Source organism: Phoxinus phoxinus (assembly GCF_949152265.1).
Source record: "Phoxinus phoxinus genome assembly, chromosome: 1".
Classification (NCBI taxonomy): Eukaryota; Metazoa; Chordata; class Actinopteri; order Cypriniformes; family Leuciscidae; genus Phoxinus; species Phoxinus phoxinus.
The window spans coordinates 10,175,505-10,200,541 of NC_136876.1; the positions used below are offsets into that span (position 1 = coordinate 10,175,505).

A 25,037-nucleotide genomic window follows, 5' to 3' on the forward strand; every position below is an offset into this window, starting at 1 on the left:
ACGTACACTCTCGTAAATACACGACTGCCTCCTTCGGTGGGGAATCCGTGGCATAATCCACCGCACATATCCCTGGGATTGAGTCTCGTATTTGCCGGGATATTTTATTGGACAGAGTAAAGCCCCGTTTACACGAAAACCCTGTTTTTATCACAGAAAACGATTATTTCTAAAAACTCTGGGCAAAGTGGAGATTTCTGATAACGCCGGTTATGTGTTGCCATGTCAACTGGGAGAAACGGGGTTTTAGGTTCTCAAACGTCACATTATGCGCCAGAAAATGCTTAACGTCATGTGAGCGCTGTGGAAAGGAAATCGCTCGTGTTATTCGTTGGTTGTTGATTCTGAGGATTCTGATTGGCTTGCATGGATTTATCCTTCCCCCTACACTGCCGCCCATAGGTTTGGCATAGTTATGATGGCACTCCATGGCGTAGTTATGTGGGTTGATGTAAATGACTACTTTTTTGAAAACGATGTTGTGTACACTATGTTATTATTGAAAAAGGAGGGGGAGGGGGAGGGGGAGGGGGGGGGGTATATTAGTTTCGCTAAATACACGGCTGTGTGTAAATGTGGCCTAAGAGCTTGTGTGTTTCAGAGTTGGCAACCCTGTGATTAATTACCGGGGCTCCGCCCTAAAGACGTCCAGATTGCCTGTGAGTGCTAAATCAACCTGTTCTGAATTATTAAGAGCGTTTAAATAACGCTGGCATCAGTGCAGCTGATTTAGAGTTAAGCTGTGGAGCAGTGTGGATCGCAACAGAAGTGCTGCAGGGTTTTTGAAAGAGACGTTTGATTTCTGTCTAGTCTTGGATGATTGCTCTTCATGGCTGTGAGGGAGATTTGTGTTTGGAAAGGGCTCATTTTAGCCCTCTTCCTCTTTGCTGTTGATGGACAGAAAAGGCCGTAAGTATATGGGCTTTAAAGTAAAAAGTGGCCTAATGTTTGATTTATGCTGAATGATAGTTTTATAAAGGGCAAAATGAAGCACATTAACCGCTTGGTAAACTTTTGTTCATTAACTTTTGATTTAAATACAAGTCACTGTTGAATCGAGTTTGTGTGCTGTTGTTGTTCCTCAAATATATTTCTTAACAAAATGGCTGTCGTGTGCTCTTATTTTATAACCATGGCACAGTTTTTTTTAAGGTTAAAAGTTTTCCCACCCAATCAACCAACCCCATGTTTGGTACTTCAACCCACTCTCTGATGGAGATAACCGCTTTGGCCTATTTTTTATTATTAGGCTAGTTTTGATTCACAGACCTGGGAACCCTGTGAATGATCAACTAACATGCAAATGTTCTGACCAGATTTATTTTAGTCTCTAAACTTATACTTAATGATGTTTACACAGGTTATTCATGGTGACGTTCCCTGCAGTGATTGAAACTGGATCAGATGCCAAATTATGTGCTAGTCTTCTGAAACCCCAAGAGAGTCTCACAATGACCGTTTCTCTGCTTGATGATGAAAGTGGGATGACTCAACTTATGCAGCAGGTTTCTTCAAAGCCATTTCACCGCTGCTTTAGTTTCCAGGTCTGTTGTCATGAGACATTGCTCTTTCTTTGTCTGGTTTGAGTTAACTGAGCTTCTTTACAGGCTCCTCGAGTAGATAAAGAATCTGTGCAGACGCTGAAGGTAGAAGTTCAAGGGAAGGTCTTCAGAGCGACTGAAGAGAGGAAAGTCATGTTCAAACGTTACCTGTCTTTGACCTTCATCCAAACAGACAAACCCATCTACAATCCAGGACAAACTGGTGAGCTGTGAATGACCCTTGGTTGAATATTAAAGGTGTAGAAAGTCCAATCTGCTACAAGGTCAGATCATCAAGTGCATTATGCAATTAATGTAAGTTCATTGTGTCTTTGCAGTGAATTTCAGAGTTGTCACTATGGATGCCAAATTTGTGCCACTTGATCAGATGGTAAGGTCTGGCCATGAAACTGCACATTTATTGCAGGTTATTTTTACTTGAGCAGTTTTTCAGTTCTCTGCAATGGTGTCTTTTAAATGCTTAATATTTCTGTCTTTGTCTTTCAGTACAATCTGGTGGTGGTGGAGGTGAGAATTTGTTCTGGTGCAAGTCTTTGAATGGAGCTGCTGCCATTTTCTGTACATTTTGGTTTGCTGTTTTTATGAGCTGTTCATTGTATTAATAGGACAATAACAATAACCGGATTGGTCAGTGGACAAACGTTTCTTCAGCGAGGTGGATATTGCAGCTTTCTCATGAATTAAACCCAGAGGCTCAGATAGGGATGTACACACTAAAAGCTTTTATTGGTGACCAAATGACCTCCCATGTTTTTGAGGTGAAAAAATACGGTAAGTTGTGAATGATGTGCAACAGTTCAACGACAGATCTGAGATCTTACGGTGTTTTTATTTCTGGCTTAGTTTTGCCCAAGTTTGATGTGACCGTAAACGCACCACAGATGTACAGTGTTGCAGATGTGGGACTGAAAGTTGAGGCTTGTGCCAAGTGAGTGAAACCTACAGATATTGTCTTGTGGTTGGTCCGTTCTTGATTTTGTTCCTTGTGACGTTTCCCAGATACACATATGGCCAACCTGTACCTGGCCAAGCCTTGGTGGAAGTATGTCGTGAGCCGTTTTCATATGTTGTGGTTCCTGATTTGACCCGTCAATGCCTGGATAAAACTGCAAAGGTTTGACTCCTGCCTTACAGTGGAGGTTTTTCTTCTGCTTGTGCTTGACTTATGTGACACTTTGTTCTGTTACCAGATGAATGCCACTGGCTGCGCCTCCCTTACCGTTGATACATCAGTGTTTTTCAACACCAAATTTGAAAATAATATGCAAGACACTTTTCTTGTAAATGTGAATGTCACTGAGGAGGGAACAGGTGAGATATTGGCTGATCTAAACCAAAGAAATGTGTATAGAGGAAGTTGACTTGTTTATTTGAGTTGGTTTCATTTTTCCCCAGATGTAGTGATGTCAAAATCTGCAACAGTGTCCATAACGTTTGAAGTCGGCAAAGTCATGTTTTTGGACACCCCGGAATATTTTGAACCCGGATCAATGATTAATGGAAAGGCAAGGACAAAAGTTAATTCCTTGTTGCAGAAGCCTTCACATCGGTTCCCTTTCCTAACCTTGATCATTCCCAACAGATATCAGTGTCTCGTTTTGATGGGACTCCAATCGCAAACAAAGTGGTTTATCTACTGGATGGTAACAGCTGGCCCAACAAACTGCTGATGGATCTGACCACAAATCAGAACGGACTTGCCACATTCTCCCTCAACACTGCTAATCTCCCTAAAGCTGCTCTGAATCTGGTGGTATGATTTGCTCTTTGTATTTTGAGATGTAGACATTAAATTTCTCTCACAAAAAAAAAACGATTGCATTTATTGTTCCCCAGGCAAGTGCGACTCCAGCGGTTGTTAATGGTTACAAATCGCCATACTTTACCACGGACACAAGGGTTGTTAAGCTTCTCCACCCTGATTCTCCCAACAACCCATCTAGTGAACTGACTATAGTGAAGTTTGAGCAGCCTCTCAAATGTGGTGCTTCGTTTCCAATGACCATAAAGTATTCTTTTTTTGGAGAGGCTGGCGACTACAGTGTTGACATCATCTATATGGTGGGTGGACATAAACAAATAAAAATAAATATATATATTAGGAACATGTTATGTATCTGTTTGTCTGTCAGGTCTTGTCCAGAGGAGTGATCGTCCTCCATGGATTTCAGACGGTCAAAGCGAGGGCTTCTAATACAGTCACGAGCGGCTCTGTGTCTTTCCAACTGTCTGTCAGTGTCAATATGGCTCCAGCCGTGCAGATACTGGTCTACTGCGTTCTGCCCAGTGAGAATGTTGTTGTTGGTAGTGCATCGTTTGAGACCGAAACATGTTTCCAAAACAAGGTATGATGTGCACTGGCATCTTTTGTCTTCAAGTGGGGAATGGTGACACATCTTACAGTGTATTGGTCCTTGTTCCAGGTGTCTCTACAGTTCTCTCCTGCTACGGCAGTTCCTGCTGAGGGAAATGTTCTGACTGTCTCTGCTGAAGCAGGATCTCTGTGTGGCATCAGTGCTGTAGATCAGAGCGTCTGGATCTTGGAGCCAGGAAGACGTCTGACTGCTAAAATGGTAGCCATGTGTAGTTAAATTCTTGTTGGTCTTGACTGACATTCAGGTTCAGCTTTAGAATTTGAGTTGTGCTGAGATCAATAGGACAAACCTGTTATGATTGTAGGAGTTGTAGTGTACTTCTTAACATACATTCATGTACTGACATAACATGCCAAACATTAATGAATTTAGTGAAAATTTTTTCAAAAGTGACATACCTAAACACTTTTTTTTTCATGGTTCCAGGTGTTTGATTTGCTCCCAGTGCAATCACTATCAGGTTACCCATACAACGTTGAGGATGAATCAGAGTGTCTAGGTTTTCGACCCAGTCTAGCTTTTGATATGGATCCTGGCTACACTGATGCTACAAATCAAGCCTACACAACCTTCAAGGTAGAAAAACTTATTTTGTGACTACATGGTCATGAACTGAGTTATTGACTTTAAATCTGTATTGTGTTTTGACTTGTCACTCCGACAGAGCCTGGGAATGAAAATCGCAACAAATCTCGCTGTACGAGCCCCTCCGTGCCCGCTGTATCCCAGATTCCCAGAAGGTAGGTCTATGCAGAGAGGCCATTCTTTCAGTGAAAACAAATTCTGCATGACTTGGTGAACTTTCTTTCAGTTATGTGAGGTTACACCTCCTTAGTGGAAAAGCAAGTTGGGTGTTTTAATCATTTCTATAGATGCAACAAGAGGGGCAGTTTGGTTTAAAATTGCTTGCCTTTTTCAGTGATGAATTTGAATGGTCCTGTAGCAATGGCTCTTCCAGATGGAGGTGACACTTCAACTTTAAAAGTGACTGTCAGGACTTACTTTCCAGAAACATGGCTCTGGCAGCTTGCCCGTGTGGGGTTAGTGCCTTCTAAAGCTACTTACCCAGGTTTTACTTCTCCTGTTCCCCTTATTTCTCTTTTCTGCTGTCTTTCAGAAACACTGGATCCACACAAGTTTCCCTCACTGTACCTGACACCATCACCACATGGGAAACAGAGGCATTCTGCCTGTCCTCAAAAGGTTTTGGTCTTGCTCCTCCTGCTCTGCTGACGGTCTTCCAGCCCTTCTTCCTTGAGCTCTCCCTGCCGTACTCCATCGTCCGTGGGGAGTCTTTTGATCTGAAGGCCACGGTCTTCAGCTATCTATCCAAGTGCATCATGGTCTGCCATGGTTTTCTTTTAGATCATTTCTGTATAGAGACGGTCATGTGTCTTTGCTCCATGTGTTCTGTTTCATTGGCAGGTTAAAGTAACACCAGCTTCATCCACGGCCTTCACTCTTAAACCATATACTGAACCGTATGTGTCCTGTCTTTGTGCCAATGGGAGAAAAACCTTTAAATGGGTTCTCTCAGCTTCTGTTCTAGGTCAGTTTTGGATCCTCTATCTAAATTGTAAGTGTATATTTGGTTGCTCACTTCCTGTCTGTCACTGCAGGAACTGTCAATGTGACTGTCAATGCTTCAGCTGAAGTATCCCGGACCCAATGTGGCACTGAAGTTGTGACTGTGCCGACGAGAGGACGCATTGATGTAGTCACACGAAGTCTATTTGTCCTGGTAAGTGTTAACCAGCCTTCTGGAGTCTGGTCATGGACCTCATGCTGCTTTACTGATATTGTTTTATTGCTTCTATAGCCTGAAGGAGTTGAAAGGACAAACACCCAGAGTTGGTTATTGTGTCCAAAGGGTTTGTTTGCACTCAATGATTCCCAATACATTCTCCATGTACAGCCAAACATTAGCCTAGCTCTAAATGCTGATCCATTCTGTTCGGTCTGCAGGAAATGTTCTTTCTGAAGACGTGACTTTGACATTTCCAAAAAACGTGGTTCAAGGATCTGCCAGATGCTCCGTTTCAGTCCTTGGTAAAAAATGTAATTAGTAGAAACTGACATGTGAAGGTTTGTAGAATAACAGTTTCTGATGTGGGTTTTATGCTTGACCTCTTATAGGGGACATAATGGGTCGTGCACTGAAGAATCTAGATGGGTTATTACAGATGCCATCTGGCTGTGGAGAACAGAATATGATCATTCTTGCTCCGAATATTTACATACTGCTGTACCTGAAGGTCACAGGGCAAATCACTGCAGCCATCCGAGAGACTGCAACAGGCTACCTTCGGAGCGGTATGGATGACCAAATCCACTTTACATATGTAAATGATAGTCCAATGGGAAGAGCAGGACTAGGCATTTAGTATCCTACATGTGGCTTTTGACCCAATCAGGATACCAAGGAGAACTAAACTTCAAACACAGCGATGGATCATACAGCACGTTTGGTTATGATGAATCAAATACATGGTGAGTTTCTCATTGTTCTACTGTGTATAATCTGCTGTGGCACCAGCTTTTTGTAAGTTCAGTTTGTGACCTCTTCTCCACGACCAGGTTGACCGCCTTTGTCCTGAGGTCCTTTGGTCTAGCGAGGCAATTTATCTTCATTGATCCAAATGTCCTGCAGAGTGCAAAGGATTGGTTGATCAGCAAGCAGGGTTCAGATGGGTGTTTCATGCAGCAGGGAACTCTGTACCATAGTGACATGAAGGTGCGTTACATGTTTATTAATGCACTGGAAAACTATGGATTAGGTTTGAGACTTTTCTTATAAATTAGATTTTTTTTTTTTTCATTAGGGTGGAGTTGGTGACGGTGTGACCATGACTGCCTACATTGTTGCATCGCTGCTTGAACTAGGTGTCCCCTCCATGGTAAAATTGACCCAGTAGTTGTATGAGCTCCTTGCAGATGACCTTCCTGTTCTGGCTGTCTGATATTTGTTTTGGCTTTTTTAGGATCCCGTCATTACCAACGGTCTGTCATGCTTGAGGCCTGTCATTGGGAACCTGGGAAACACTTATGCAACGGCTCTGCTGACCTACACCTTCAGTCTGGCTGGAGAGACCACCACTCGAGCACAGCTTTTAACTGCCTTGGAAAACCTTGCCATTTCTGAAGGTAAGATTTACCAGCTTGATGTTGGTACATCAGGGTCTTTGGCATAAACTTTCTCCCCTCCATCTCATCCTAAGGCACTAAGCTCCATTGGTCTCAGACGACATCTGGTGATACTCTGGCGGTGGAGATCAGCTCTTACGTTCTACTAGCAGTTCTTGCTGTTCAGCCTCTCACGACGGTTAATTTGGGCTATGCTAACCGCATTGTCAACTGGCTTGTGGCCCAGCAGAATCCCTATGGAGGCTTCTCCTCCACCCAGGTGCCTACCAAACATGAGTGCAATCATTTGGATTTTTTATTTATTTTTTAATCTGGTACTTATTTTTAGGACACAGTGGTAGCTCTTCAGGCTCTGTCTGCGTACGCTGCTCAAGTGTTCAGCTTGGATGGCTCCAGCTCCGTCACTGTACAGTCCTCAGCAGTGGGAGGTGACTCTTATAACTTCAAAGTGAATCGGGACAACAGGCTGCTGTATCAGGAGAAGTGGCTGAAGAACGTTCCTGGCAAATATAGTGTTAAAGCATCAGGATCCACTTGTGTGTCTGTGCAGGTCAGAGGTGTCAAAAGTATTCACATTCATTACTCAAGTAGAAGTACAGATACTAGGGTTTAAAATGACTTCTGTAGAAGTTGAAGTATCAACTAAAGCTTTTTACTCAAGTAAAAGTGTAAAAGTACTGGATTTTAAAACTACTTAAAGTGTAAAAGTAAAAGTAATGCAAGGCAAAAAATGCCATTAAGGACAAAAACTTGCCAAAGACGTGCCAAAGGGGCCTTTAGTGCATCCCAAAAAAAAAAAAAAATTCTAAGGCCCTGTTTCAGCCGCATATAAGGATTTCGGATATTGCCATCTTTGTGGGGATATTTTGACACTATAATGGTTGCGCGCACACACACTTACACACACACTCTCTCTCTCTCTCTCTCTCTCTCTCTCTCCTCTCACACACACTCTCTCCTCTCTCTCGCACGCGCACACACACACACACACACACACACTCTCCCTCTATTCTCTCTCTCCACACTCTCTCTCTTCTCTCTCACACAGACACACACTCTCTCTCCTCTCTCACACACACACACACACACACACACACTCACTCTCACACACTCTCTCTATTCGCTCTCTCCACACTCTCTTCTCTCTCACACACACTCTCTCCTCTCTCTCACACACAGACACACACACACTCAGTCTCCCTCTCGCACACACTCTCTCTCACACACGCACACTCTCTCTCTCTCCTCTCTCTCACACACACGCGCGCACGCGCACACATACACACACACACTAACGATTATGTTTGCCACTTATCCCGCGATTGTCATACAGTAGGCAATATTGTAAAAACGGCTGTCCCCAAAGCAATATTTGGCGCGATTTGCCCCGTATTCTTGAGCACAAAACTGTTGATTCATTTCTACCTTGCTTACCGCATCTACAGTAGGTTTCCTTCGGAGGAGTTTTGCAGCTTCGCACAACCAAATGTAACTACAGCCGCGGACAGCCTCTCACAAGTTAGAAAGAAAACACAAAGCCAATCAGTTTAGCGATGTGTGTTCAGGAGGCGGGACTCAGATCTATTGTTTAATTGGCCATTTTTTGAACGACGACAAGCCGGAATGAAAACAAGCAGAAATGAAATAGGAGTAACGAGGCTATTTTTAAAATGTAAGGAGTAGAAAGTACAGATAATTGCGTGAAAATGTAAGGAGTAGAAGTAAAAAGTCGGCTGAAAAATAATTACTCCAGTAAAGTATAGATACCCAAAATTTCTACTTAAGTAATGTAACGAAGTATTTGTACTTCGTTACTTGACACCTCTGGTGCAGGTCTGTATCTTCACCCTCTCTATTTGCTGTGCACATCCAAATCTAAATGCGTTTTTTTCTTTCTACTCTTACTATAGGTTGCATGTTTCTACAACATCCCAACACCCGTTAAAGTTTCCAGGACACTGAGTGTCGAAGCGAAGGTGACTGGAGACTGCCAACCGCTTGGAGCCAATCTTATGTTGAAGTTCAATGTGAAGTAAGTAGCATTGTGTCCTGAAACTGATGTTTATGACTCTTACAAAAATGAAGCGGTGTTCTTGATCTTTTTGACTAAACATCTTTTCACCCTCATTCAGATACAATGGTGTAAAATCAAGCACTAACATGGTTCTAGTAGACATTAAGCTCCTGTCAGGCTTCACGGCAGACACGTCACTGGTTTGTATTTATGATTGTTTAGAAAGTTCTTAGATGCTTGAAGCTCCTTCAATTGTAATTGTGTAAATGATGTCTCTTACCCATAGCTTGGTTCTTCACCCCAATCGTTTGCCCCGCTAGTGGAACGGGTTGATGTTGAAGATGATCATGTCCTAGTGTATCTAAAAGAGGTGAGACTGGGTATATTACTAGCTGCCATTTTCTCGTGTGCTGTGGTTCATCCTTTCTGTCTCGCAGGTTCCCAAAGGCGTCCCCATGAGTTACACTCTGCTGCTGAAACAGGTTCTTGCAGTGAAAAATCTCAAGCCAGCAGTCATAAACGTTTATGACTACTATCAGACAAGTACGCTTTCGTCCTAATCATGCTTTGCTCTGGCTGAATTCACTGTTAATAATCCAGTTAATTTTCTGCTCCTATTTCAGGTGATTCCTTTGAGACCACCTACACATCTCCCTGTCTATGATTTGATTCAGTACTGGCTGTAGGATGCGTGACTTAAATAAAACCACTTTTATACAACCAGTTCTGTTGCTTGTTCATTATATGTGATGTGTGTTTGAATTAGTTGGTGTTCATGAGTTTCTAGTTGTCCTGTGACTTCAAATCATTAACATGGCTCACTCAGAAAGTTGCGGTTCTTTTTTTCTTTTTTTTTTACTAGGCATTTAATATTGAGGTGCTTTGCTTGCAGGTGACCCTTCATTAACTGGAAAATTTAACCTTTTCTTTTCCAACCATGGTAATAAGTAATAACTGTATTCCAATGCCTGATAAGTGATTTTCTGATTTGTATTCAAATTCAGACAATCTTTCTCAAACCATTCAATACTGTTTATGCATCTGTATATCAAGCCAGTGACTAAAATATCAAATTGCATTGTTTCTCTTAGTAGGATAAAAAAAAATCTAATTTAAACTGATTAAATTGTATGCAGAAAGTATCAAAGAACACTCCATTTCCAATAGCCCAAGCTCTGTCAATCACACAATGTGAGTTTTTGGACACTTGCCAAAACTCATTACATTCTCAATGATGCTGTTACACTGCATAATGAAGCTCTTACTGTTCTTCATGTTTGCCTTTTTATTTGGTGAAAGTATTCGTGAGTGCAGAAATTGCCTAGCAATGCTGTAATCTTTTCATTCATGCGATCAACAGACCGTCTGCTCATCACTGCAACCTAAATACTTAAACTTCTCACGATTCGTTAATCTTGATAGCTGTAAAAGTATTTGAGAGATTTCCACATGTAATGCTAGCTATTTAAATGCAAACATGTCAACCAATCACAGCAGTGGGCGTTTACACGTTTCACAGCAGACACGCCTCTTGAAACAGAGCATTGAAATCTGAGGCTAAAATCAGGATAGGAAAAATGCCTTTATCTAAATTATGACAATTTTTCATGTAAAAATCATAGTAACATTATATAATAAAATAGTCCAGTTCATGACCCCTTTAACAGCTTTTAAGCCTGGGTAAGGAAGCATTTCACACTTGTAATTTAAAAAAGGGGTTAGCACTGCTTTTTACCTGGGGTTATGAAACCCAAGCCTGGTTTTACCAGACTCTTGTACATTTCATTTGTACAGAGAGTCTGGCCTCTCTCCATTGACAAGCGTTAACTTCCTTGATGGCGTGGACTTTGTTGAAGTTTAAAACTATTGGATCTGCCCAGAGTCACTCTGGATCTAACCAATCGCTAACGTTTGGTCGTGACGTATGACGACTCAAACTAGCGCACAACCTCAACGTCATCGTTCTCAGCCACTCCTTCTGTTCGCTGATTGGACCTGCAAAAAATGAATCGGAGAAAACCCAAGAATACACCACAATCCCAGACCTAGTACTGAAGGAAAACGAAAATTGAGCGGAAGTACGTAGGAGGGCGGAGCCAGGCTAATAATGTCACGGTTGTTGAATGCATTGCCTCTTCTTTGTCTCGTGTCTTTGTTTGTTTATGTGTGAGTGGGCGTTGTCCCACTCATGTGTTTGTTCAGCGCTCCAGCTGATCGTCATCATCATCAGCTTCCTGTGATTTTCTGTCATGACAAATAAAACCCTGCTCTGGAGCATGATTAGCTCTGCTTGTATTGTGTTAACTCCACGTTGCGGTGCCAAACTTGTACAGTGTGAAGTGATGCGGTGTTAGAATGTTACAACTATGCTTAGCAACTGACAACTAATCGTGAGCCTTCTATTCACGCACTTTCGACAGTCACGGAAACACCGCGTGGTGTATGGGCATTTAGGAATGTGCAGTGTGAAACGACAGTTTATGAATAACCAGTGTTGTAAAGTTTTTCTTTCATCGAAGCAAGGACCAGTGAGACAGTTGGGATCGCGTTCAGAAGTTGTTATTTATTGAGCACGGCTGCGGGTTCGTCCAAAATCAGTCTAAAAACTAAACAGTTTACATTATAGTTATATACCTTCTAACGGGGAGGGACTTCTGGGACTGGAATTTGACTGGAGGAGTTGATTCTATCAGGCGAAAAACCTGTATTGTAGGTTTTTTAGATTGCTCTAGAAAAACCGAACCAATCAGCTATTGTATTGCTAATCCAATCATCTTGATGCTTCAACGTCTGAGCTAGGAATCAGCATAACTATTCACATGCTGATTCTGGCCAGGAACTCCGGTTCCAAGGGCCATCCCAGAGCCATTAAAGACAAAAGGTGAAAATCTCCCCTACAGCTAGGCTGAAAAGGTGAGAATCTCAGTGATGCGACTCATTTAAAATACACTGGAGAAAACAGGAATTGCAACTTTGCAGCTTAACCTTAAAAGCTAAATACAATATTCTTTACCGTGATGTTATGTACGGAAGCACATTTGAAATAGACTCTTAAAATTTGTTATCCTTCACCAGGATTAAATGAAACACCCCTTTCTGCTGATTGGCCAACATCTAATCGTGCCGTCATCAGTTACTCAGTTATGCGCAACAGAATAATAGTAATACGGCCCGCTGCTACAGTTGTACGGATTATTAAAGCATTTATTGCAACTCCATGTCATCTCTCTAATGCAGTCATTTGACTTAAGACCGACGTTGATCTGCTTGATCATTGCAGAAATATTTTCTGAAAAAATCTGCAATTGCTGAAAAAATAAGCAATTTAACAAAAGTTAAGGGTCAAGAGCCCAAATAAAGCAAACGCTGATCACCATGATGACCTCAAACAAAACATTTTCAACCATCATCTCATCTACTGTTCTCCAGCATGATTTGAGAGGATCCAAAGGTCATCTTGAGCAATAAAAAAAAAATCTGACTGTCTGTACAGTCACATGATCAATAATACTTATTTACTTGCACAGAAAAAGTAGAAACATTTTTGTTTAAGAAAATTCCAGGTTTAATGTATATTTTCAATTTGATTTCACACTTTTATTAACTAGTGCAGCCAAACAAGAGCTGCATTTACAGTAATTAAACTACAGTCTTCACATCCACTTTACAGAAACACAAAGTCGGTCACACAAAACAGGTGTGAAGATGTGTCTTAATGACCAAATATACAAACCAGGAAAAATTTCACCACACACATGGATCACAGATTTAATCAGATGTCAAATTTAACCCCTCTGATAAATCAAGTCATATTATAATAATAATTTCGGTTTTGCTTATCTACCCCGAAGTGATAAAATTCTGTATCAAAATTTGAAGGCCAGACAAGTTGTTTGTTAAAGGTGCCATGTGTAAAAATTGAGGTAAACATATCCAAAAAATGAGCTACACGCATCAAAAGAATGAGAAGAAATGAGGGCAATGATGTCATAAAAAAAATGTCAAGTTATAGTGCTGCAGAGATATCAACCTTAATTAGCATTAGCATTACTAGCCACGGCCCGACAGGTGTCGTAATACCAGTTTCGGCCATGGGAGGCGGTATGCGATCCACATAACCACATGCCAACCTGCAATACACGAATAACTCGCACGGCTTGTGGGCGTACTTGAGCCTGATGTCAATCGTGTGGACAGTACAGCCCACTACTTAATTTCAATTCAGGGAAGAGAGCGGAAGGATGGCTGAAGCCCTTGGCAAGAGACCCCTACCACCACCACCCGCTGCAGGGGAAAAACCGCGCTCTGAAGCACAAATCAAATCAGATAAGAAAAGGACCGCTCGTCACGGTCCGGGCTCGAAAGCGCGGGGGGCGGCGAGCGAACTGCAGCGCATAGCCCTGTTTTACAACGTTCAGCACCCATTCTGACACGCCTGGGATCGTTCCCATGCTTTCGCACGCATAGCTAGGGGCAGAATGGTCTCCGTGTTCTGAGCGCCGCACTGCGCGGGTTCGAGAAACTGAAACGGAGGTATCAAAGTGGCGCGCACGCCCTCGTTGTTTGAATATTGCTGCTCGCTGACGACAGCAGCCGGCTGTTTCACATTCAATGACTCGGTCGCTAAGGACGGAGAACAATTTGTGGCGCGAACAGGTCATTTGTAGCCTACTGTATCTTTCAACAGTGTTCGTGTTTTTTTTTACTATAGTAGAGATGATCGGTTCTTGTGCGCTGTCTGATGTTGACCAATGATGTTGACAGAATGCTGTCTGTCAAATTAATTTAATTCAAACAATGTGTATATACAACTCAAAATGTAATATGAACAAAACGAATATGAACATATTCACTGGTAAAGGTGAAGGGGAGTAGCTTGAAGATGTCATGTTTCAATATCACTTGACATCACCCAACGTTCCCCTGGAGGCAAAACGTCCTCTATTAGGCTTCGGCTATGGCTCTAGGGTTGTTGTGAAGGTAGGGGCGGAGCATAGAGACTATGCCGTTTCTCGTCTGTTACTCTAGAGTAGACCAATTCACTTTATGGAGGTATACTGCCCCCATCTGGTATGGCACCTTTAAGGCTTGGTTTTTTAGGGAATCACAAACATGCGCACATATATTCAAATGCGCAAAAGTATAGAATTAATTCTTGATGCACACGTGAGCGCCATCAGCGTTTCTCACAGGTTTGCGTTTAAAGTCTGTTTAGAGAGAACGGTGTCATCTTAGCGGCCCCTAATTTAATAACTAATGATCGTTCAAAATTAAAAATAACTTTAGCTGGAAAATATCTTTATTCAAGAACCGCTATAAAGCCAAAACAATGTTACCTTAAATTATCCATTTATCTCTGTAAAGCAGCTTTGAAACAATCTACATTGTTTAAAGATGAAGATGACTTGTTTAAATGAAGATGACTTGACTTGACGTCCTCTGAAAGACATTTTTGGCCACAACCATCTCAATTTTTCTAGTTGTCCTTTTGTGTGTTTTGTCAACATGGAGGCATCCCCAAGATATACACCTTAATATTTAAAACCACCTTTCTTCCACTCAAGTCCAGCAGGGAGTTTAGGAAGGCATCTACCTTCCCACTTTACACCTATAGCTTCACTCTTAATCCAGTTTACCAAACTCATTTATTATTACTTGCAGGGTGTCTACTTCTTCTTGATTTTTTATCATGACAACAATATCATCAGCATAAGCTGATAACTTAATTTTACATTCAGATTGCGGTATACTCCACTGCGGTATACTAATTCTTGATAACCAAACTCTCTTAGCGTCTGCCAGAGGTATTTATGATCAACCCGGTCAAAAGCTTTTTCCTGGTCTAAGGAAATAAGACCAAAGTCTAGACCCAATGATCCAGTAATGTCTCTAATTAAATGAATATGGTCAAAAATAGTCCTATTGGGAACACAGTATGTCTGGTCTACATGGATGACCCCACCAATCACTTCTCTCAATCTAATCGCTAAGGCTTTGGATAAGATCTTCATAAGATCTGAAACAGGTCTCCAGTTCTTTATGTTTCTGAGGTCTCCTTTCTTCGGTAGAAGGGTGATCAAAGAATGAATATTTCTATTTTGGTCATTTTTCTTTTCAAGTCCAAAAAAAAATTGGTTGGGCCATCCATCGCTACACTTTGAAAGCGTGAGCGCACCAGAGCACCCTGTGCTTTAACACCCAACAAATCATCCAAAACTTTCTTTTTATCTTAAATTTAACACATTCTCTGTCTCTAACGGGTTTCCATTACATTTTGAATTTCAATTATTTCTCTCTCTAGATCTTCCAGAGATCGGGAAATGTCTATAGGAGCATTGAAAGTATACGGCACAGTTGCTGTATACAGTTTGCATTATCCCACCATTGCTTTATAGGATCAAACGATGACTTCCTATTCTTAAATTGTTTCCAACAATAGCCAAACACCTCACAAAGAAATGTATCCTGCAATAAAACAGTATTAAAGTGCCAATAAGCGCTTCTTGGCTTTACATTAGTAATAAAAACATTACAGCTGACTAAACCATGACCTGAAAAGCCTACATGTGAAATTGCACAATAATAATAATTTTTAATACATTTTTATTAAAATATATATATTTTTTAAAGTCCAAAGTAGTCGATTGTCGAGCGCATAGGTTTAGTTACCTATGATCACGCGCGTGAACTCGACAATCGACTACTGTGGACTTCGACCGAAAACAGGATGTAAATACAGGTATGTGCGCTGGCTGAAATAACATCATTTTTATTAATATCTTTCACATCTACTGCAGTCAGATTCACTCGTGTTCACTCTGAAGGAATCACTCAACATGGCTGGGCACTTGTAATGACACATCAAGGATGATAAGAGAAATAAAAGCAGGTTTAAAATTTGCCACATTCAAGTCAATAGGGTGCAAATTTTAAAAAGAGGATAACACAGTGTAGGCAACACCGATTTGTGTCGTTGTTCTCTGTATTGACAGCACTCCAAATTTACAAAAAATTTAGCTCAATGTTAAAATTGACTGGAGTTCTCCTTTAACTGAAAGCAACTTGCACTGACAATATCTTAAAATATGTTTGTTTGTTTTTCCCTAAAGGCACATGTATAAAAGCTACATAAATGCCCTAATTGAACAAATAGCTAATCCTGGCTTAATCTAAGCACCGTCTGTGAAACTGGGCCTACATGTGTCACTGGCAGTATTTAGATGTGTTTTAAATCAATACCAGATAGAACTCAATTAACTCAATTAATTCCAGGTGGTGGTTAATCAATTAAATGAGCAAAATAAAGTTAGCATTCCCTGACAATTAAAAGTGTTAAAATATCCCTCCGTTCAGCACAGAGGATTGAGAGAAGCAGCAGCAATAAACAGTGGTAGTGTAAGAGAAGCGCTCTAAGAATTGTGAAAGAGACTTGATTTAGGTTTGGTCTTGGATGATTTTTCCTCATGGCTGTGAGGGAGACTAGTGTTTGGAAAGGGCTCCTTTTAGCCCTTTTTCTCTTTGCTGTTGATGGACAGAAACCAGGGCCGTAAGTACTGTTAAATGTGATTTGAAGTGATCAAGCATTCTGTTGTCTGTTTTATGTTGTGATTAACTAAACTTTGTAGACGGTGAAAACTGTCTATGTGAACCGATTGAAACTTTTTCAGCGTCATTGTAAAAGATCACTACTCTTCATTTGTTGCTATCCAGTGATAAACTAGATGTCCTGTGGTTTCTGTATTGTTTCCACAGGTTATTCATGGTGACGTTCCCTGCAGTGATTGAGTCTGGATCTGATGCCAAATTATGCATATCTCTTCTGAAGCCCCAAGAGAGTCTCACAATGACAGTTTCTCTGCTTGATGAGAAAAACAGGACAACTCAACTTGTGCAGCAAGTTTCTTCAACATCGTTTCACCGCTGCTTTAGCTTCCAGGTCTGTCATGAGACGCATGTGCCTCTTTTTCTTTTTTGTCTGGTTTGTTAACTGAGTTTCTCCACAGGCTCCTCGAGTAGATAGAGAATTGGTGCAGAAGCTGAAGGTGGACGTTCAAGGGAAGGTCTTCAGAGCGACTGAAGAGAGGAAAGTCATGTTTAGACGTTACCTGCCTTTGACCTTCATCCAAACAGACAAACCCATCTACAATCCAGGACAAACTGGTGAGCTGTGAATAACCCTTGGTTTAATATTAGAGGTGTAGCAAAGTCCATTACGATACAAGTTTTGATCAAGTGCATTAATGTGAGTGTTGATTTCTTTGCAGTGAATTTCAGAGTTGTCACTATGGATGCCAGATTTGTGCCTTTTGATCAGATGGTAAGACCAGATGTTTCACCATATTGAATTTTCTGGCCATTTCAGTGATCAGTGTTTGTTATTTTAAATGTTTAATATTCATTCCTTTGTCTCGCAGTACAATCTGGTGGTGGTAGAGGTGAGTGTGCTCCAGTGCAAGTCTTTTGAATGGGAGTCATTGCAGCTTTTTGTACTTTTGCTTTGTTTGCTTTTTTTCCTCTGAGCTGTTCATTGTTTTATTAGGATAATCATAATAACCGGATTGGTCAGTGGACAAATGTTTCCTCAATGGGGTGGATATTGCAGCTTTCTCACGAGTTAAACCCAGAGGCTCAGATAGGGATGTACTCACTAAAGGCTTTTATTGGAGACCGAACAATCTCCCAGGTTTTTGAGGTGAAAAAATATGGTAAGTCATTGTGTATAAACTGTGCAGCAGTTCAGTGACAGATCTGAGGTCTTGGTTCAAGTCGTTTGGTTTCTGGTTTAGTTTTGCCCAAGTTTGATGTGACCGTAAACACACCACAGACGTACAGTGTTGCAGATGTGGGACTGAAAGTTGAGGCTTGTGCCAAGTAAGTAAAGCTTTATTTTCTTGTCTTGAAGTTGGTCTGTTCTTGATCTTGTTCCTTGTGATGTTTCTCAGATACACATATGGCCAACCTGTGCTTGGTCAAGCATTGGTGGAAGTGTGCCGTGAGCCGTTTCCATATGTTGTGGTTCCTGATTTGACCCGTCGTTGCCTGAATAAAACTGCAAAGTTTTGAATCCTGCCTTACAGTGGAGTTTTTCTTCTGCTTGTGCTTGACTTACAATGTGACTTTGTTCTGCTACCAGATGAATGACTCTGGCTGTGCCTCCCTTACCGTCGATACATCAGTGTTTTTCAACACCAAATTTGAAAATAATATGCAAGATACTTTTCTTGTAAATGTGAACGTCACTGAGGTGGGAACAGGTGAGATTGGCTGATCCAAACCAATGGCACTTGCTTTAAAGTTTGTTGGCTGTTCACTTTTCTATTGCATTCATCCATCCCCACTACCCCAGATGTAGTCATGTCAAAAGCTGCAACAGTGTCCATTACGTTTGAAGTTGGCAAAGTCACGTTTGTGGATCTCCCAGATTATTTTGAAACCGGATCAGTGATTAATGGAAAGGCAAGTAAATGTTAATTCCATGTCACAGGAGCCTTCATATTGGTTCCCTTTCCTAACCTTGATCATTCCCAACAGATATCAGTGTCTCGTTTTGATGGGACTCCAATCGCAAACAAAGTGGTTTATCTCCTGGATGGTAACAGCTGGCCCAACAAACTGCTGCAGAATCTGACTACAAACCAGAAAGGACTTGTCACGTTCTCCCTCAGCACTGCTAATCTTCCTAAAGCTGCTCTCAATCTTGTGGTACGATTTGCTCTGTTTTGTGAAATGGACTTCTCCCAATCTCTCACATGAAACTGATTAAATTCGTTGTTTCCTAGGCAAGTGCGACTCCAGAGGTTGTTTATGGTTACAAATCGCCATACTTCACTACAGATACAAGGGTTGTTCAGCTTCTCCAAACTGCTTCTCCTGACAACCCATCATTTAGTGAACTGACTATAGTGAAGCTTGAGCAGCCGCTCAAATGTGGTGCTGCATTTCCAGTGACTGTCAAGTATTCTTTTGTTGGAGAGGCTGGTGACTATAGCACTGACATCATCTATATGGTGAGTGGACATTAGTTTTGTAGGTTTTTTTATTTTATTTTGTATTTTGTTCAGCACCTTTTATGCATTCATTTGTCTTGTCAGGTCATGTCCAGAGGATTAATTGTTCTCCATGGAATTCAGACAGTCACAGCAAGGGCTTCTAATACCGTCACAAGCGGCTCTGTGTCTTTCCAGCTGTCTGTCAGTGTCGATATGGCTCCAGTAGTGCAGATTCTGGTCTACTGCGTTCTGCCCAGTGAGAATGTTGTTGTTGGTAGTGCATCATTTGAGACGGAAACATGTTTCCAAAACAAGGTATGATGTGCACTGGCATCTTCTGTCTTTAAGTGAGGAATGGGTATGTATCCAATAGCCTGTCAATTTTTGTCCCAGGTGTCTCTACAGTTCTCTCCTGCTACGGCAGTTCCTGCGGAGGAAAGCATTCTGACGATCTCTGCTCAAGCAGGGTCTCTGTGTGGCATCAGTGCTGTAGATCAGAGCATCCGGATCATGGAGCCAGGAAGACGTTTGAGTGCGGAAATGGTATGGTGTGCCTCAATCAGATTTCCTTTGTAGCGAATTGGCTTAAAATAAATATTAATAAATCACTACTTGTTATCAATTATAAATATTTTGATCAGTTAATAAAATTTAACTTTAATGTGGAAAAATGTAATATTACAATCAAGAAACCTGTTTGTCCCATGAACACTCTTTAACAGTTTAATTCTGAGAAATGTACATTTCTGGGGTATGGGAAATGTCTCCTACTGTACAGTACTACTCAAGAGCAAGTAGTCAAAATCTGCATGATTGGGGACTCCAGTATATGAGCATGAAACATGGACAACTTCATGTGTGACATGAACAAGACTAACTAGACTAAACTTAAACTACTCTTAACATACACATGCATTATGCATGCAAGTTGTAGCATTGTTTGAAATTCAGCAGATCAACAGCCTTGAGCAAACAATTAGTTTAGTTACAACACGCCCTTTAAAGAGGTAAGGTTACTTAATGTATCAAATGAGACTTAGGTTTGTTACTTGCATGCCTCGCCCATTTGAATAAAACTGTCCTGATGCAATTTGAGGCTCCAGGTGATCTTTGCTGATGTCTTGATGAGAGAACCAGTGGGAATCAATCTTTGGTGACTGTAAAGACAAGGCCACAGCCTGGCACAAGCTTGGGGGTCCTTCGAAAACTTCTAGTTCAGCATCTTCACATCAGGATTTCTCAGACTTTATCGGATTTCTAAGATGTTATCTTGTTTTTGGGTTTTTTATTTAAAAGCGTGTGAAGATGTCACACCCTCTGGAGTCGTGTGAGCTAATTTGGAGGGAATTTCTTTTTGACCATTTGTTCTAGCAGGCCCTTGAATATGTAACTTGATTGACGCATTTGTATAAGAATCTTGATTATTTTCTAAACACCCAATGTAAAGTCTTAAGGCTTAATGTGTTCTGTAACTGTTTGCTGGATTATTCATTAAATATGGAGAATTGTCTGCTTTGGTCCAGATGCTACACCTTTTTAGACCTAAACTGAAGTGGGATTCTAATCCGATGTGTGCTACACTAAAATATTCAGTTTACTGCAGATCAAAGACAGGGAAAACCCTGTCATGCCATCATTGAACGAATTTAACCAAATCGAAGACATTTGTCCTTTTTTAAAATGTCTTTGACTTTTGAAGACCAATGTGTGAGACTTAATACTAGAAGACCACTTTCTCTCTATGTTCTCAGGTGTTCAACTTGCTCCCAGTGCGATCACTATCTGAATATCCATATGAAGTTGAGGATGAACAGGAGTGCATAAATGTTCGAGCCCGTCGGGCTGTTCCTACAGACCAAGCCTATGAAACCTTCAAGGTATAAAACTGTTCATTATCCTGTTTAATAAATTCACCTTAATCTTCAAATGTTTTTCTCTTGCCTGACAGAGCATGGGGATGAAGGTTGCCACAAATTTGCCTATCAGAGTACCTCAGTGTGTCATGTACAGAGGCCTGAATTATTATCGCAACTTCCATGATGGTATGTCAGTTTGTTTCTTGCGCTCATATTGCCACATGACTTCATTGATTCCTTACTTTTATTATAGTTTGTAGCTTCTGTGACCTGAAACTGCAAGCCATTTGGAAACTTAAAATTGCTGTTATCTTTCAGTAATGTATTATCGTTATCCTGGAGCCATGGCTATGGCTGGAATGGCTCCTCCAGTAGCTGAAAGTGCTGAAGGTGACGCTTCCTCTTTTGATGTGACCATCAGGACTTACTTTCCAGAAACCTGGATCTGGCAGCTTGCTCAAGTGGGGTTTGTAAAACCTTTTGTAACATCTAAAGCTACTTTCCCACAGTCTTTACTTCTGTTTATAGTTGTGTCCTTTTTTTTTTCTTCAGAGCGACTGGATCCACACGAGTTCCCCTCACTGTACCTGATACCATCACCACATGGGAGACTGAGGCATTCTGCCTGTCTTCCAAAGGTTTTGGTCTTGCTCCTCCTGCTCTGCTGACGGTCTTCCAGCCCTTCTTCCTGGAGCTCTCCCTGCCATACTCCATCGTCCGCGGGGAGTCTTTTGATCTGAAGGCCACGGTCTTCAGCTATCTGTCCAAGTGCATCATGGTCTGTCATGGTTTCTTTATATACTGTAATGGATCTTTATAGAGAAGGTCATGTGTCTTTTCTCCATGTGCTTTTTTTTTCAATGGCAGGTTAAAGTAACTCAAGCTTCATCCATGAACTTCACTCTTAAACCATATACTGATCCGTATTCATCCTGTATTTGTGGCAATGGGAGAAAGACCTTCAATTGGGTCCTCTCAGTGTCTGTTCTTGGTCAGTTTTGGACGTCTGTTACCAAATTTAAATTTTGTGGTGTTGCTCACTTCCTGTCTGTCACTGCAGGAGCTGTCAATGTGACTGTCAATGCTTCAGCTGAACCATCCCAGACTCGATGTGGCACTGAGGTTGTGACCGTGCCGACAAGAGGACGCATTGACGTAGTCACTCGAAGTCTACTTGTCCTGGCAAGTGTTACCAGCCTTCTAGAGTTTGATCATGGATCTCATGCGGCTTTACTGATGTTGTGTTTTGCGTTTATAGCCTGAAGGAGTTGAAAGGACAAACACCCAGAGTTGGTTACTGTGTCCAAAGGGTTTGTTTGCACTCAATGTTTCCCCAAAACCTTCTCCCTGTATAGCCAAACATTAGCCTAGCACTCAATGCTGATCCATTTTGTTCGGTTTGCAGGAAAAGTTCTTTCTGAAGACGTGACTCTGACGTTTCCGACAAATGTGGTTCAAGGATCAGCTAGATGCTCAGTTTCAGTTCTTGGTACAGCATTTCATGGAGTATAAACTGACACAAATGTTTGGCGGAATAACTGTTTCTGATGTGGGTTTTATGCTTTACATCCTTGTAGGGGACATAATGGGACGTGCACTGAAGAATCTAGATGGGTTATTACGGATGCCATCTGGCTGTGGAGAACAGAATATGATCATTCTTGCTCCGAATATTTACATCCTGCTGTACCTGGAAGTAACAGGGCAACTGACCACAGCCATCCGAGAGACCACCACAGGCTACCTTCAGAGTGGTATGGGCGAGCAGATCCATTTTTAGTGTTGTGGAGACTAAATTTTAATGACTTTAGTCTTTGATTCCCATCGAAGTTGTCAAGACTCTCTTATAAGCTCATCCCCTGCCACTGTTCTTTCTTTTGAACAGGATACCAAGGACAACTAAACTACAGGCACAGTGATGGATCATTCAGCACATTTGGTTATGATGCATCCAATACATGGTTAGTTTCATACTAATATTCTAGTGTAACCTTTGTCATAAGTGGTTTGTTCAGTTTAACAACTTCCTCCACTGCCAGGTTGACCGCCTTTGTCTTGAGGTCTTTTGGTCTAGCGAAGCGTTTCATCTTCATTGATCCGAATGTCCTTCAGAGTGCAAAGGACTGGCTAATAAGCCGGCAGGGTTCAAATGGTTGTCTCATGCAACAGGGAACTTTGTACCACAATGACATGAAGGTACATGTGTTATCAAGTGTACCTTAACCATAAACCTTCCAAGATTGTTTTTAATCTATGTGCTGGTGTTTTAGGGTGGAGTTGGTGATAACGTGACCATGACTGCCTACATTGTTGCATCGCTGCTTGAGCTAGGCATTCCCACCACCGTAAAAACTTATCCAGTAGTTGTAAACTCCTTGCATATTGCTTTCTTTTTCTGGCTGTTGTCTGACACCTGCTTTGCTTTTAGGATTCTGTCATTGCCAACGCTTTGTCATGCTTGAGGCCTGTCGTTGGGAACCTGGGAAACACTTATGCCACTGCTCTGCTGACCTACACCTTCAGTCTGGCTGGAGAGACCACCACTCGATCACAGCTTCTAACAACCTTGAACAAAGTTGCCATTTCTGAAGGTAAGATTTACCAGCCTCTTGTTTGTTCATCAAGTTCTTTGTAATCAACTTCCTCCCATCTCATCCTAAGGCACTAAGCTCCATTGGTCTCAGACGACATCTGGTGATACTATGGCAGTGGAGATCAGCTCTTACGTGCTGCTAGCGGTTCTCGCTGTTCAGCCTCTCACGACGGCTAATCTGGGTTATGCTAACCGCATTGTCAACTGGCTCGTGGCCCAGCAGAATCCCTATGGAGGCTTCTCCTCCACCCAGGTGCCTCTGACCACCAAACATGAGTGCAATCATTTATGAGGAGATTTTTAATCTGGTGCTTGTTTTTAGGATACAGTGGTGGCTCTTCAGGCTCTGTCTGTGTACGCTGCTCAAGTGTTCAGCTTGGATGGCTCCAGCACTGTTACTGTACAGTCCTCAGTACTGGGAGGAGACTCTTATAGCTTCGATGTGAATCGGGACAACAAGCTGCTGTATCAGGAGAAGCCGCTGAAGAACGTTCCTGGCAAATATAGTGTTAAAGCATCAGGATCCACTTGTGTTTCTGTGCAGGTCCGTATCTTAACCTTCTCTATTTCTGTTTCTTTTGTGCACATCCAAATCTGATTAGTCTTGTCTGCCCGGTGCTCATACCGTAGGTGGCGTGTTTCTACAACATCCCAACACCCGTTAAAGTCTCCAGGACACTGATTGTTGAAGCGAAGGTGACTGGAGACTGCAGACCGCTTGGGTCCAATCTTATGTTGAACTTCACAGTGAAGTAAGAATAGCTTTGGCTTTGTGTCCTGAAACCATCTCTTGTTTGACTCATTCAAAAGGATGCTGCATTCTTGATTCTGTTGATCTAAACCTCTATTCCCAACCACTGTCATTCAGATACGACGGTGAAAAAGCAAGCACTAACATGGTTCTAGTTGACATTAAGCTTCTGTCAGGCTTCACAGCAGATACGTCACTGGTTCGTAGGTTTAAGATTTAGAAAGTTCCAAGATGCTTGAAGCTCCTTCAGATGTGATTGTATCTGTAAATTATGGTCTTTTCCTCAGCTTGGATCTCCACCCCAATCGTTTGTCCCGCTAGTGGAGCGAGTTGATGTTGAAGATGATCATGTCCTAATATATCTGAAAGAGGTAAGACTGTGTACACTGGGTATATTACTAGCTGCCATCTCGATTGTGGTGTATGTGCTATTCATCCTTTCTCCCAGGTTCTCAAAGGCGTCCCCATGAGTTACACTCTGCAGCTGAAACAGGTTCTTGCAGTAAAAAATATCAAGCCAGCAGTCATCAACGTTTATGACTACTATCAGACAAGTATGCTTTCATCCTAATCATTCATTGCTCTGGCTGAATTCACCATTGAACATGATCCAGTTAATTTCATGTTCCTTTTTCAGGTGATTCGTTTGAGACCACCTACACGTCTCCCTGTTCATGATTTGATTCAGTACTGGCTGTAGGATATGTGCCTTAATAAAACTGCTTTTATACAATCAGTCCTTTTGTTGCTTTT

At 41.6% G+C, this 25,037-nt stretch overlaps 2 protein-coding genes across 2 annotated transcripts; both read left to right on the top strand.

Moving 5' to 3' along the window:
• Positions 1–728: 728 nt before the first annotated feature.
• LOC307009846 (alpha-2-macroglobulin-like protein 1) lies at positions 729–25,019 on the top strand. Its single transcript, XM_079634000.1, has 59 exons — positions 729–909; positions 1,361–1,544; positions 1,608–1,764; positions 1,880–1,932; positions 2,049–2,069; positions 2,168–2,333; positions 2,406–2,490; positions 2,562–2,676; positions 2,753–2,873; positions 2,958–3,067; positions 3,145–3,315; positions 3,399–3,623; positions 3,695–3,907; positions 3,986–4,135; positions 4,364–4,513; positions 4,602–4,677; positions 4,857–4,977; positions 5,055–5,280; positions 5,363–5,486; positions 5,557–5,678; positions 5,757–5,808; positions 5,903–5,986; positions 6,074–6,250; positions 6,352–6,427; positions 6,515–6,671; positions 6,760–6,834; positions 6,919–7,081; positions 7,156–7,340; positions 7,410–7,631; positions 8,992–9,113; positions 9,214–9,295; positions 9,382–9,465; positions 9,533–9,638; positions 18,173–18,349; positions 18,442–18,551; positions 18,627–18,797; positions 18,875–19,102; positions 19,187–19,399; positions 19,478–19,627; positions 20,836–20,961; positions 21,033–21,126; positions 21,259–21,406; positions 21,493–21,718; positions 21,808–21,931; positions 22,001–22,122; positions 22,199–22,250; positions 22,346–22,429; positions 22,518–22,694; positions 22,826–22,901; positions 22,980–23,136; positions 23,211–23,285; positions 23,369–23,531; positions 23,602–23,786; positions 23,856–24,077; positions 24,164–24,285; positions 24,402–24,483; positions 24,572–24,655; positions 24,733–24,838; positions 24,922–25,019. Exons 1-59 carry the CDS (start codon positions 830–832, stop codon positions 24,960–24,962), a joined length of 7,770 nt encoding a protein of 2,589 aa, XP_079490126.1. The 5' UTR covers positions 729–829; the 3' UTR covers positions 24,963–25,019.
• On the top strand, positions 16,410–18,349 carry LOC307000992 (ovostatin-like). The gene is made up of 8 exons (XM_079617056.1): positions 16,410–16,641; positions 16,848–17,031; positions 17,099–17,255; positions 17,360–17,412; positions 17,510–17,530; positions 17,635–17,800; positions 17,882–17,966; positions 18,038–18,349. The coding sequence occupies exons 1-8, from the start codon at positions 16,559–16,561 to the stop codon at positions 18,156–18,158; spliced, it is 870 nt and encodes a 289-aa protein (XP_079473182.1). The 5' UTR covers positions 16,410–16,558; the 3' UTR covers positions 18,159–18,349.
• Positions 25,020–25,037: the final 18 nt, after the last annotated feature.